This window comes from Manis pentadactyla, chromosome 15 (genome assembly GCF_030020395.1).
Source record: "Manis pentadactyla isolate mManPen7 chromosome 15, mManPen7.hap1, whole genome shotgun sequence".
Lineage (NCBI taxonomy): Eukaryota > Metazoa > Chordata > Mammalia > Pholidota > Manidae > Manis > Manis pentadactyla.
The window spans coordinates 82,449,362-82,461,678 of record NC_080033.1 but is presented as its reverse complement, the minus strand read 5'-3'; the positions used below and the strand labels follow the sequence as shown (position 1 = coordinate 82,461,678).

Below are 12,317 nucleotides of genomic sequence, written 5' to 3'. Positions count from 1 at the left end.
CAGCCACTGGGCCCCACCGAGCCTCCCCACTCTGCCCTGCTGCCCGTGGGACCCCCAGCACCGGGCTGCCCACTGGGGGCCTGGCTCAGAGCCCATGAGGCTCCCGCTGCCCAGGACAGACTGCCTACACCCCTGGCCCACTGTCACATCCTGCCCACTTGCTCCAGCCACACTGACCTCGCCTGACCTCTGCCTCCTCAGGGACTTTGCACCAACTGTACCCTCTGCCTGGTTGGCCACCCAGATCTTAGCTCCTCCCCCTGGTCTCCCTGGCCCTCTGTTTGGAATTGCAGCCCCTCCCCATCCTGTGTCACTGTCCTTAATTCCTTTAGCACCAACACACGAAGGTCTTCCAGCCCTGCGAGGCTCAGGCACCCCGGGGGCACGAGGAATATAGGTTGGTCACTGCCCTGCTCACAGTGCCAGGTACACGGCAGAACGCCACAGGCACATGCTGAGCAGAGTCCTTTCAGGGTCAAGACAGATCACCCCTCACTTCTTCCCAGGCACTTGCACACAGTGGGCATTAATCTGTGGGTGGAAATGGCTGGTCAGGCAGGGAGGGTCTGGGAAACAGGCTCCAAAGGGCTTCTAGCTGAGCCGGGACTGCCCCAGGGCACCTCTCCAGGCACACAGGGGCTGCCCCCGGGACCAGCCTGCCTGAGCCGTGCTCCGCCCAGGGCGCTCGGCAGTGAGTGCGAGCTGGTGGCTGCTGGGGCCTGGGCTGGGCTTGCCCCTCTCCACTGCCCTGGCCTGGCAGGTCAGCAGCAGGCCGAAGCCGGAGGGGACCCTGGGTGCAGGACTGGCCTTGGGATCGGCCTGGCCTCTGCCGGGGAAGGTGATGGTGCTCAGCCAGACTGCAAAGGCACGTGCCCTGAGCTGGGGGCTCCCCAAGCCCCAACCTGGGAATTTACCTTCAGAGACTCCTTCCATCCGTGGGGCAGACACGTGCCCAGCTGCCCGCTCTCGCGACAAAGGCCTGGCCACCCCCAGGCCCAGCAGGAGTAGCTGTCTGCTTGTGGGTTCTGAGGGGCTGGGGGCTGGGCCACCCCGCAGTCCCCGGAACCACGGCCAGCAGGTGTCAGGTGAAAGCCCAGCAGGCGCCCTGTGCTAAGGCTCCCCCACCCTGGGTGCACTTGGGGTTCATGCATAGACCTTCCTGGAAAGACCCACCAGAATCGGGGCCAGCCCCCTGTGCCACCCGACACTTGTTCTGGGGGGTGCCAATCAATTCAGTAACACATATCACACTTAAATAATAGTCTTATACATACAGGGGTACTTTCACTCCCAGGGGGCTAGGCAGAGGGAGCTTGGGGTGGTCTGGACCAGCCTGAGGCCAGTGAGGGTCTGAGGGGAGCCCGGGGGGCCACCGAGGGGAGGAGGCCATCAGAACGACTTTTCTGTCGTTGCTTTTTAAGTTCCAGAAGAGAGAAGAGGTTCCTTCTCGCCCAACTGTCTGCTTTTGTTAAAGGGTCAGCTGAGTCTGGAGATGGGCACTGATGCACAGGGGCACCCCCCTGGCTATGGAGGACCCAGCCCTCCTGGCACCTGGGCTCTGCCGCTGTCACCCCAAACTCAAGGCCAGGGACCCCGCGGCGGCAGAGCCAAGGTCACCCCAGGGGCACGTAAGTGACCAGTGACCCAGAGAGGGCCCCTGATGTCCAGGCGGGGAGGTCACCTGGCCGACCTGGGCATGACACAGGTGCAGCCGACAGGCACGTCGATGAACTCGGAGCGGTAGGAGAAGGCTTCAGGCGCAGGCGTCCCTGGGGCGTCGGTGCAGGGCTTGCGGCGCAGCACGAGCAGGTTCTGGGTCACTGGCACAGAGTTGAGCCAGATGGTCTCGTGGCCCGTGTTGGCGTCGATGCAGCCCATGCAGAGGCACTGCACAAAGGCCAGCTTCTGGGGGTAGCGGTTCTCGTCTGTGTCCACCCTGCAGGGACGGATAGGGCAAGGCTCCTGCAGGGTGTGCACGGAGCCATGCACCTCCTTCCCCACACTGCCCCGTGGCTGTGGGGGCCAAGGGAGGGAGGCTGCAGAGCACAGGGCTTGGCCTGCCACCAGTGCCCAGTACATGATGCTTGCCCACCTTCCCCAGCCAGCACCTGTCTTCCCCCGCGCCCGCCAAGAGTGCAGAAGCAGGGGCATGGGGCCTGGCCCAGCCCATGCAGGGGCTCGGGGAGGCCCCAGTTTTCCCAGGGGACCCCAGTAGACAAGGTCCGGATGAGGTCTCAGTGCAGGCAGTGGTCAGGGGCTCCCCTGACGGAGCCCTGCCCTCTCGGGCCAGTGTGGCTGGCTGGGGGCCAGAAAGCCGCTTCCAGTGACAGGCGAGGACACTGGGGCTCGGGGCTCTGCAGGAATCCAGCACCCAGGGAGGGGAGGGAGCCGGCACCTCACTGCAGACCAGGGACAGGGACCCACAGGCCTCACCGGTATCTCCAGGGTGAGAGGGACCGCTGGTGGATGCCAGCTCGGAGCAGCTTATTCCGGGGAGGCGCCATGCACTGGATGCCAGGCAGGGGCCACTCCTGCCACTTGTTGCCATTTACCTCCAGGGTGGACACCGGGGCTACTGGCAGAGCCTGTCCGCACTTGGCAACGTGAGACAGCAGGTTTGTGGGGGCCGGCCCAGCGGCAGCTCCCCAGGCGAGTGGCATCGCGGGCTCTCTGGCGTAGCCGGGAGGCTGTGTGCTCCGGCCGGCAGGCAGGCGGAGCAGAAGCAGGAGGCCACAAACGAGCTGGGGGAGGAGGTGATGTGTGGCCAGGGATGCTCAGTCAAGGGGGTACACCACTGCCACCCCAGCCTGCTCTGTTCCCTGAGGGAAGACAGGGCACAGCCTTCCCTCTACCACTGGGGAAAGCCTTCCCCCAGCGGGGCCGGCACCTCAGCCCAAGCTGCCCAGAGCCCCTGGTCTCCAGATGGGGGGACTACCTGGACCCCATCCCAGCACCCTCAGGCCAGGGGAAGTGAGCCGCTGACCCCTCAAGGCCGGGCGAGGGCGCGGGATAGGGCGCGGCTCACCGTTGCGGCGGCAGCGGAGCGGCTGGCCCGCCCGGAGACCTGGAGGTGGCTGGAAGCCGGTCCGCAGAGCCCCTTGTACCTGGGGCCACACCCGGGGAATCTCCGAGTGTCCCTGCTGGGGGTGCGCCTGGCCGCGTTTCCACCTCCCTCCCCGTGGGTCCGCTCTCTCCCCAGCCCGGGCGGCCATGCCCTCCATCCCTCCCCCACCCGAGGGCCCCTACCCCAGGCTCCACCTGCACAGGGAGCCGCCACGCCCCCCTGCAACCGGCCTCTCCCATTCACCTTGGGTGTGCTCGCGGTTTGGGCCTCCTGATCTGGGTTGTGGGGCAGGGCCGCTGAGGCGGGGGGGCTCTTTCGCCTGCTGTAGGGTAACCCTGGGGGCTGCTCCCCCTTCCCCCTGCCTCTCCTGCCAGTAGACGTGAGGGTGATTCCACTCTTTATTATCTTTTGTCTATAAGACGATCAAGACCAGGGGGACACCAGTGCCTGCCTCCCCTGGGACAGATTCCAGGGGAGACGGGGGTGCTGGGGGCCAGCCAGAGCCGGCGAGCGTCTTCAGGTCACGTTCCTGGGGCTTCGCTGAACAGAAGTTCAAGCTAAAACGTTGCCAGTGGAGGGGGAGAGAACACCCTGGAGACTGTTACGTGTGATGCACCCTAAGAAGCTGTGTGTAAGGAGGCCCCGGGAGCCCCCTGCGCCTGGCTCCATGCTGCCAGCTGGAGGTTATCTTGAAAAGGGGAAAGTGCCAAGCCAAGTCTTGCAAAGATTTGAAGGCCTGGGATTTGGACACCGTCCTCTGGGGCCCTGGGATGCCCTTCAAGGCCGAGGGCCTTGCCTTCCCGGGGCTTCTGGAACCAGCGGCGCCCACCTGAGGAGGGCCTGTGGGCTGGGGGAGAGTGCCAGCCTGCTTCCCGCACTTTCCTTCCCACCTGCAGGTGCCAGAATGCACCCTGTTCTCTAAGTTCGAAACTGCTCGCTTGATAGACCGGAAGACAGGTTGAGAGCGGAGCCCCAGGAGGCAGCCGACCCCCACCAGACAGGCCTGGGCTCCCTCACCTGCCGCACAGCAAAGCCCCATGGCCGTGGGGACGCAGTGAAAGAAAGAGGGCGTCTCCTGCAGGGTGCCAGGCAAGGAGAGCGGTGCGCGATGCTCACGGCCCCCAACATACCCTGAACACGCCGTCGGGTTACGCGCAGGGCTTTTAAATGTAAAATTGCAGGAAATTTGTGGAGGTGTGTGGTCACTCGTGCCCTACTTCTGATGGTCAGTGGGGAGGTGACAGGGGGTCATTTCAGGAATTTTAATCATCAGTCTTCTGGCTCCACCCGGTCTGGGGTCTGCGTGCCTGTGGTCAGCAGGTGGCCTGTGTGGTAGGGGTCTAAATTCCTGCAAAATATGTCAAGGATACACGAGTCAGGAGGTCATCTACAGCCTCGAGGGAGAGCTAAGGGGCCCCTGTCTGCTGTCTGTTCAGTTTGTCGTACCGGTGTGCGGAACCCTGTTTTCTTTCATTACTCAGCCTCATTCCCACACTCCAGGGTGTGACTGGGGGGCTCGGGCTCTCTGGGCGAGACGTCTGAGGGACGTCTGAGGGGCCTTAACAGAAGGGGGCCCCTGTGCCGCTACAACTCTCACAAGGGCTTGTCCTGTCTGGGCACCAGTGTCTGCCCCTGAGTGAGGCTATGCTACCCTCCCAGGAACAGGTGGCGCTGGACCGAGGCCCTGCCCTGGGGGCGATGCCTGGGCAGCAGGCGCTGTGTCCTGACGGCTTTCTCTGCTTTTTCCCAACAGGTGGAGGACAGATGCATCGGTCCCCAGGGAGCCCCTCCCTGCAACGCCCCTGGCCATGGCCGTCCACACTCTGCTTGCATACCTCCTGCAATGGGGAGCTCACCCCCTGTGTCAGTCAGCCAGGGCTGCCATAGCGAAGTGCCGCAAGCCGGGGGCCTCAAACAACAGAAGTCTATTCTCTCAGAGTCCTGGAAGCCAGAAGTCCAAGAACAAAGTGCCGGCAGGGTTGGTTTCCCTCTAGGGTCTCTGAGGGAGGAGGATCTTTCCTGCCCCTCTCCAGCTTCTCGTGGCCGCCGGTGACCCTTGGTGTCCTTGGCTTGCAGGCACACCTGTCCCTCTCTGCCTCTGTCCTCACATGGCCTCTCCCTGTGTGTGCCTCACCCTCATCTCAAGATTTTTGCCTTATCACATCTGCAAAGACCCTTTTCCTGGATACGGGCACATCATTCCCAGGTCCTGGGGCAAGGACTTCAGCCGAGCCCACGACGGCGCTGGGTGCTTGGGTGCTTGCCCGGGGTCAGCTCCCGTCGCGCTCCAGGGAGCCCCTCCTCAGGCTGAGTGGGACCTGCCTCCCCGCAGGGCCTCCCGGGGTCACAGTAGCATCCCTGTCCCTCCTGCCTTGCCTCCAAGTGCCGTGTGAGGCCCAGCAGGGCAAGCAGGCCTGTGGGGCACCTGCCTGTCCCCAGTGCGGCACTGCACCTGGCACCTGGAGCCCCGTGGGTGTCACGGGATGGAGGGCAGAGTGCCCGTGGCCGCCCCGTGGGTACAGGCGTTATGACCATGTCTCCCCCCAGCCAGTCACAGGCAGGTTAATCGCGGGCCAGGAAGCAGCCTGGAGCGAGGGAGGGAGACCGGTGTGCGGCCGCGGCCTCGAGGCTGGGGGTTGGCGCCCACCCTAGGGGCCACCAGATGACCAGACGCCTGCGCTGGGGCTGGCGGGCGCCCCGGAAGGGGGCTGGCTCGGGTCAAGCGCGGCCCTGCGCTGAGCTGTCGCCTTCTCCGGGTCCCTTTCCAATCCCCAGCTGCCACCGTGCTGAGTCCCGGGTCAGAGGAACTGCCCCGGGGGCTGGCAGTGAGGGCCGTGGGTCGGGAATCCCCGCCAGGAGGCTGGAGGGCTGGGTGTGGAGCCTGGGCACCTTCCAGGGGGTGGGCCGGGCAAGTCTGGAAAGGTGCCCCCCAGTCAAAGGCCGGAGGGCGTCCCGGAGACGGTGTCCCTGAAGGCCCCGCCCATCAAGCCCCACCTGCCGACCAAGATGGCCATGGCACGAAGTTCCCTCCTGAGGGGATGGGGTGCAGGAGGGGATGGGGTGCAGGAGGGGGTCGGGGTGCAGGACGGGATGGGGTGCAGGAGGGGATGGGGTGCAGGAGGGGGTTGGGGTGCAGGACGGGATGGGGTGCAGGAGGGGATGGAGGTGCAGGAGGGGATGGGGTGCAGGAGGGGATGGGGTGCAGGAGGGGATGGAGGTGCAGGAGGGGATGGGGTGCAGGAGGTGGTTGGGGTGCAGGAGGGGATGGGGTGCAGGAGGGGGTGGGGGTGCAGGACGGGATGGGGTGCAGGAGGGGATGGGGTGCAGGAGGTGGTTGGGGTGCAGGACGGGGTTGGGGTGCAGGAGGGGATGGGGTGCAGGAGGGGATGTAGGTGCAGGAGGGGGTGGGGGCGCAGGAGGGGATGGGGCGCAGGACGGGATGGGGTGCAGGAGGGGATGGGGTGCAGGAGGGGATGGGGTGCAGGAGGGGGTGGGGGTGCAGGAGGGGATGGGGTGCAGGAGGGGATGGGGTGCAGGAGGGGGTCGGGGTGCAGGAGGGGGTTGGGTCGCAGGAGGGGGTGGGGGCTCAGGAGGGGATGGGGTGCAGGAGGGGGTTGGGGTGCAGGAGGGGGTGGGGGTACAGGAGGGGGTGGGGGAGCAGGAGGTGATGAGGTGCAGGAGGGGGTGGGGGTGCAGGAGGGGATGGGGTGCAGGAGGGGGTTGGGGTGCAGGAGGGGGTGGGGGTACAGGAGGGGGTGGGGGAGCAGGAGGTGATGAGGTGCAGGAGGGGGTTGGGGTACAGGACGGGGTGGGGGTGCAGGAGGGGGTGGGGGTGCAGGAGGTCGCCTGGGAGGTGGGGAGAAGGGGATGGACGGGGAGACAGGCCCAGAGAACCACAGGACGCAGCGCAGACGCAGGCTGGCCGACCCCGGCAGGGGAGAGAGGAGGCAGCGGCCCCGGGCGGGGAGGCGGACACGGAGGCGCAGCACAGCGGCCCCGGGTGGGCCTCCCAGGGCGTCCCTCACGGTCCGGCCTGTGGCCTGGAGCCTATGCCGCTGTGGCCGGACAGAAGACCGCCTGTGGAGGGGTTTGCTCCGGGCTCCAGGCTGTGCCCCGCGGTGGAGGGAGGGCCAGCAGCAGGCCCGAGTCCCCTCACCTGCGGCGGGTGTGTTTGTGACAGTCCTGCCCCCAGGGGGCGTGGCCTTCCCCCCCGTGGAGCCCAGCAGCCCCGCCTTGGTCAGTCCGGCGCTGCCAGGGCTCCTGTGCTCGCAGCACTGCACTGTCAGGAATGGCCCCTTGGTAAAGGATGGCCTCTGAGGGCCGGCTGCCCAGGGCAGGGGTGCCTGCCCGCTCTCCCAGGGCCTAAGCCAGGCCCCATGCTACCTTTAGCCCAGTCTGGAGCCCCTCCCGCCGGGCATGGTCGACCGTCGCTTTTGGGGGCTTACAGGCTGGCAGGGGCTGGTGGGAACTGTCACTGGGGGAGCTGGGTGGCTGGTCGAGCGCGAGGGTGGGGTGGTCTTGGGGCCCAGTGTTGGGCAGGGGCAGGGGGGAAGCCCAGGCCTTGAGGGAATCGGATATACAGGGCTGGTGCAGGAGGGCCTAAGCCGGGGGTGAAGTGACCACAGAGCTGCGCAGGAGAGGGTCCTGGTGGTCAGCGGTGGCTGCTGGATGCTGTGAACGACCAAGGGCCCGGGGCCTGACTCCTGGCAGTGAAAAACCCACAGAAACTCAGTTTTCACCGAACTGAGCTGGTACATTAGAGTGACGCACATTCATTCATGGCCTCAGAGATATGCCATGTTAACTTGATTAGGGAAATTACAAATAAAAACATAAAACTTACGTGTTTCAGGTGGCCTGTGGCAGGGAGGTCTCACCTGTGCGCCAGGGCGGGCCCTCCACCTGGAGACAGCCACGTGCCGTTCTTGACGCCAATGGAGAAAGAGGCAGGGCGGGCGGAGCAGGTGCAAGCACGGGGTTATTAAAGGGAAGGCGCCCACCCAGTGGGGCGGTCTGGACAAGCCGGAGGGTGAGCAGCGGGGTGAGGCTCGGGCGGGGTGGTCTTACGGCTGGAGTTTAAGGGCGGGTAGCATGTTCATCGGGATAGATGGGGCTTTCTCAGAATAGGGAGGCGGATTTCGGGGAAAGGGGGCCGTGTGCTCTGTCCGCCCCCATACGGCGGGCCTGGACCTGGCCTGGAGCTGAGGACTGTGGTCTTTAACATATGAACGAGCATGCGATGGACTCGGGGGCGGTGGGCCAGCTTTGCTCCTCCCCGGGGACCCCGCTGGTTTGCCGTCACTCGGCTGCTTTCCTAGCTGGCCACACGGACCGGCCTCAAGCCACTGGTGTCTGTGGTTCCTTGACTCGCCTGGGGCCTGGCTGTCTCCCCGAACTACGCTGCCGACGTCATGTCCACTCAAGAAGGAGAGGAGGCCCGGGTGGCTGCAGACTTGGGCACGTGTGGAGCTGGAGAGAGGCTTTGCCTGGCGACGGGAGGGCGGCCCCCAGGCGTGGGGCTCAGGGCCGCGGTGTGGGGAGCTGCGAGGCCGGGAGCGCAGCTCCGTGAGCGGGCGGGCGGCTGGATGCCCGCTGGGCTCAGCCTCAGCCAGGGACCTGACTTTGGGGCTGGGAGATGGAAATCAAGTCCTGGCCCCTTCCCTCGTGAAGGGCCAATAAACACCATTTTATGAAGGTAAGAAAAGTCAGAAGGGTCAAGACTGGGTTTTCTGCTTCGCTGCTCTGCTGGGTGCTGGCAGCTTAGGGCATGTGGCTTCAATCCCCGGCGGGCAGATGGTGGAGGGCCTGGGGGGACGGGCAGGCCTTGCTGAGCGGTGAGAAGTGGGAGGAGCTGGCTGGGGAGAGTTCCAGGAACGAAAGGCAGCCTGTGCAAAGGCCCCGGGGCAGGGGTGCCTCTGGCAGCTGACAGGCAGGGGGCTTGGCGGTGGACTGGACATTCAAGGGGCAGTCAGGTGGCGGAGAGGGAACTTGAGCACCGACCCCCGTGTCCCACTACCGCAGGCTGCCCATCTGTCAGGACCGCGGCCCTCACGCACCTGGAGGAACCGACGCGCAGCGGGGGCATTCCTTTCTCAGATGTCTGGCCCGGAATGTTCTTTCCCCAACACCTGGGGTGGGGGGAGCTGGCTCAGGATGTGGCCCACACCCCTCCCCAGATGGGCGCCTGCCCTAGCCCAGCCCAGGTGAGCCCTGCCCCAGATGGTGAACGACAGCCACTGGCGCCAACCTGGCTTAGCCTGGGAGGATGCAGGGCTGAGGCTCCAGCCCAGGGGCCAGGGTCAGGTCTCCCTCTTGGGAAGGAAAAAGTCTGGTCCAGGGGCAAGGGGCCTCAGTGCAGAGCTTTGTGGTGGGCTCTCTGCGGGTCCAGGCTTGAGGGTCAGGCACTGCCTGGCGTCCTGGATTCTGGCCCCATGTCCTCAAAGGCCACCCACTCAGAGGGTGGGGGCTCCCTGCGCACCTGCCTCCGACCCAGTGGCAAACCAGTGAAACCTCGGCAGCTTGCCGGACAGATGGAGCACGTCCTGTGCTGCGGGAGGGACGTGGGCATGAAACGAGCACTGGCCATGCAGGAGGCCTGGCAGCTCAGCAGCTGGGCAGCGAAACTTGCTGTCCTGGTCGGCCTGTTGAGGCCACGTCGCCTGGGGACCGAGCCTGGAACGCCCCCTGGAAGCTGGATGCGGCTCGGCAGGTCCCACAACCAGGTGAGGCCCCAGGCTGCTGCCTCCCGACCAGCCGCCGCAGGGCCCTGCTCCGGAACCGGGGCACCTGCTGTAGTGACCCCAGTGTGGGTGTGGTGGGAAGAGCGTGGGCACTCTGAGCCCCTGGCACCAACTTCAACCCCACGAGGAGGGGCCCCGAGCAAGCGAGCACCTGGGCCTCCCCGCAGTGCCCCTGGCCCTGCGGGCTCCCTGGACTGGACGGCAGGGCTGGCGGGAAGGGCAGCCGCTCTCACAGCTGCAGACACTCCAGGGGAGAGGTGGCCCCCCGGGCAGGCCGGGGGCGGCACACAGGTGCCTGTGGAGAAGGGGCTTAGGGGCTGGGTGCTGGTGTCGGTCTGGTCAGAAGAGCGTCCCCCTCATCTCTCTGGCCCAGACCTACTCCTGGGAAACGGAGGCTCAGAGGCGCCTCCCCCTGGGACACCGTGTCCTCGGCCTCCATCAGCCAGGGGCCTGAAATGCCAGGCAGGTCCCACAGGTGTCTGAGGTGGCCCAGCGCTTGAAGAGGGCAGGCGGAGGGGAGGGGGCCCAGGCCACACAGGCATCACCACCAGGCGAGAGCTGCTTATCAAAATACTTTATTTTGGGAGACCCTCAAAAAAGACCCTCCACACCAGACAGATGCCCAATACCCTTGACCTTTTTTTTTGGTCTTTTCTGCACTTTTTTCCTTTTTTTAAATCAACTAGAACAATTTGATGCTTAAAATAAAAGACAGGAAGTATTTCCCAATCAGACTTTAGTCAAGAATATATATATATATATATTTTGATCCTGGGGATGGGCAGGAATGGGGGGCCTGCTCAGAAGCATGGTGTCCCCGTCGCAGTGAGAGCGCACGGCAAGGACGTCCCCTGGGACTGTGCTGACCAGCAGAGGGGCAAAGTACGGGCAGGCTGGCCTGGGTGTCGAGACTTATAATTTACACGAAACAGTGCTGTGTCCTCGCTTGCGGCCGCCAGCCAGCCCGTCTGCCTGCCTCGCGGGACGTCCGCTCTGGGCAGGGCTGGTGCCGTTTGGCCGGGAGAAGGCTGGGATTCAGCGTCATCTTCATTACATTGTGGCTTCTTTTCCAGCTGAGAAACTTTTTTTTCTTTTTTAATTTTTAAAAAGATTCACAGCCAAAATAAGACATTAACTGCAAAATCCAAAATGGCTGCGCTTACGCTATTTATAAAAACACGTGAGTCTCTAACTCGGGTCGGGAGCGAGCCACGGGCCCTGCTACACTTTCCCGGGGATCTTGGCCCGCTTGCGAGCGATGGCGTCCTCCACGGCCTTGAGCTGCTTCAGGAGCTCCTCCCGCCGCGACAGCGTGCTGGCTCTCCCGGCCTTGGCCCCGGTGTCTGGGGCCTGGCCGGGCACACTGGTGACCTTGCTGGAGCTCTTGGGCTGAGGTGACACCTGGCGCTTCCTGCGGGGGTGGGGAGGCCGTCAGAGGCTCGAGGGCACCCTGCTGGGGGGCCTCTGGCTTCTGGCCCTCGTGCACCCTCGCTCTGCGCCGGGTAAGACCATGCACTGCTGACTCAGGGGTCGCCCTGAGGGCATGGGACCCCGCGGGCCCAGTCCCAGCTTGTGAGGACCAGGGCTGCGCTGGGAGGACTGTCTGGCCCTGGACCCCGAGACCACTTCCTGGGCAAAGGAAGTCTGTACCCCACTTCCTATGCCCAGCACAGGAGGTGGGGAAGAGCCGAGGCCACGTGACCTGACTCCTGGCCCCACAGCTGGTCCCGCTCGCCTCCACCTGCTCCGGCCAGCACTCCGCAGGGCAAAGGAGCCCACGAGGTATGCCCAGGGCGCAGGTGGGGCACTCACCTGTCTGGCGGGGCCACGGGTGCCTTGGGATTCTGGCCTCTCTGCCGCTCAGGCTTTGGGGAGCCGGGTCTCCCACTGGACTTCCGGTCCCGGGAACCTGGGCAATGCAGGACAAGGTAAGACCGGGTTCCATGTGGTGCCAGCGTGCACGGACAAAGACAGGGGTGGGGCACCCTCACTGGACGTAGGCAACCCCGCTCCAGAGGGTCAAGGCCGCTCAGTGCAGCGTCCTCGTTTCCACAGGAAGAGGCCAAGGGCAGAGCTGTACGAAGGAGGGGCGCTCTGACGGCACCGCAAAGGGAGCCTCCCCCAAACCACCAAGCTGAGGCCGCAATGGGCTCTTCCTAGCTGACCTAAGGGGTGCATCACACAGGTCTCCAGATAGGCACAAAGAGACAGGGCGGCGTGAACAACGAGCGAACGCAAACAAGGCTTCTGGCCGCGCTGCTCCGGGGCGGGCGGCAGAGACACACGGGCTCCGGGATGAAGGCAGGCCCGCGTGGACGCTGCTGCCAGCCGGCTCTAGCCCAGGAGGCGGTGCTGTGGAGGTGGCCCTGGGACCTGCACACCCACCCGCCCTGGAGGCTCGGTCAGGCCCCTCTGCCCTCCCTTTCAGGGAGGAGAGGGCACTTGGCCAAACTCAGGCTTTGCTTTGTCATCGCACCCAGGACGACAGTCCGTCCGGGCCCGGGCCAGTGGCT

General features: G+C 65.1%; 2 protein-coding genes across 4 annotated transcripts in view; both read right to left on the bottom strand.

Moving 5' to 3' along the window:
* Positions 1 to 1,477: 1,477 nt before the first annotated feature.
* Positions 1,478 to 3,212, bottom strand: IL17C (interleukin 17C). The gene is given in 4 exon segments (XM_057492900.1): positions 1,478 to 1,936; positions 2,434 to 2,629; positions 2,632 to 2,670; positions 3,026 to 3,212. Coding segments are annotated over 4 exon segments (681 nt in total). The 3' UTR covers positions 1,478 to 1,677.
* Positions 3,213 to 10,363: 7,151 nt separating this feature from the next.
* Positions 10,364 to 12,317, bottom strand: part of ZC3H18 (zinc finger CCCH-type containing 18) — a 63,520-nt gene continuing 61,566 nt past the window's right edge. For all 3 annotated transcript variants that reach the window (XM_057492973.1, XM_036924224.2, XM_036924225.2), the window contains exons 17-18: positions 11,617 to 11,713; positions 10,364 to 11,215 (exon numbers count right to left, since the gene is read on the bottom strand). In XM_057492973.1, coding sequence (XP_057348956.1) covers positions 11,026 to 11,215; positions 11,617 to 11,713 — 287 coding nt within the window. In that variant the 3' untranslated portion in view covers positions 10,364 to 11,025. The remainder of the gene's footprint in view (positions 11,216 to 11,616; positions 11,714 to 12,317) is intronic.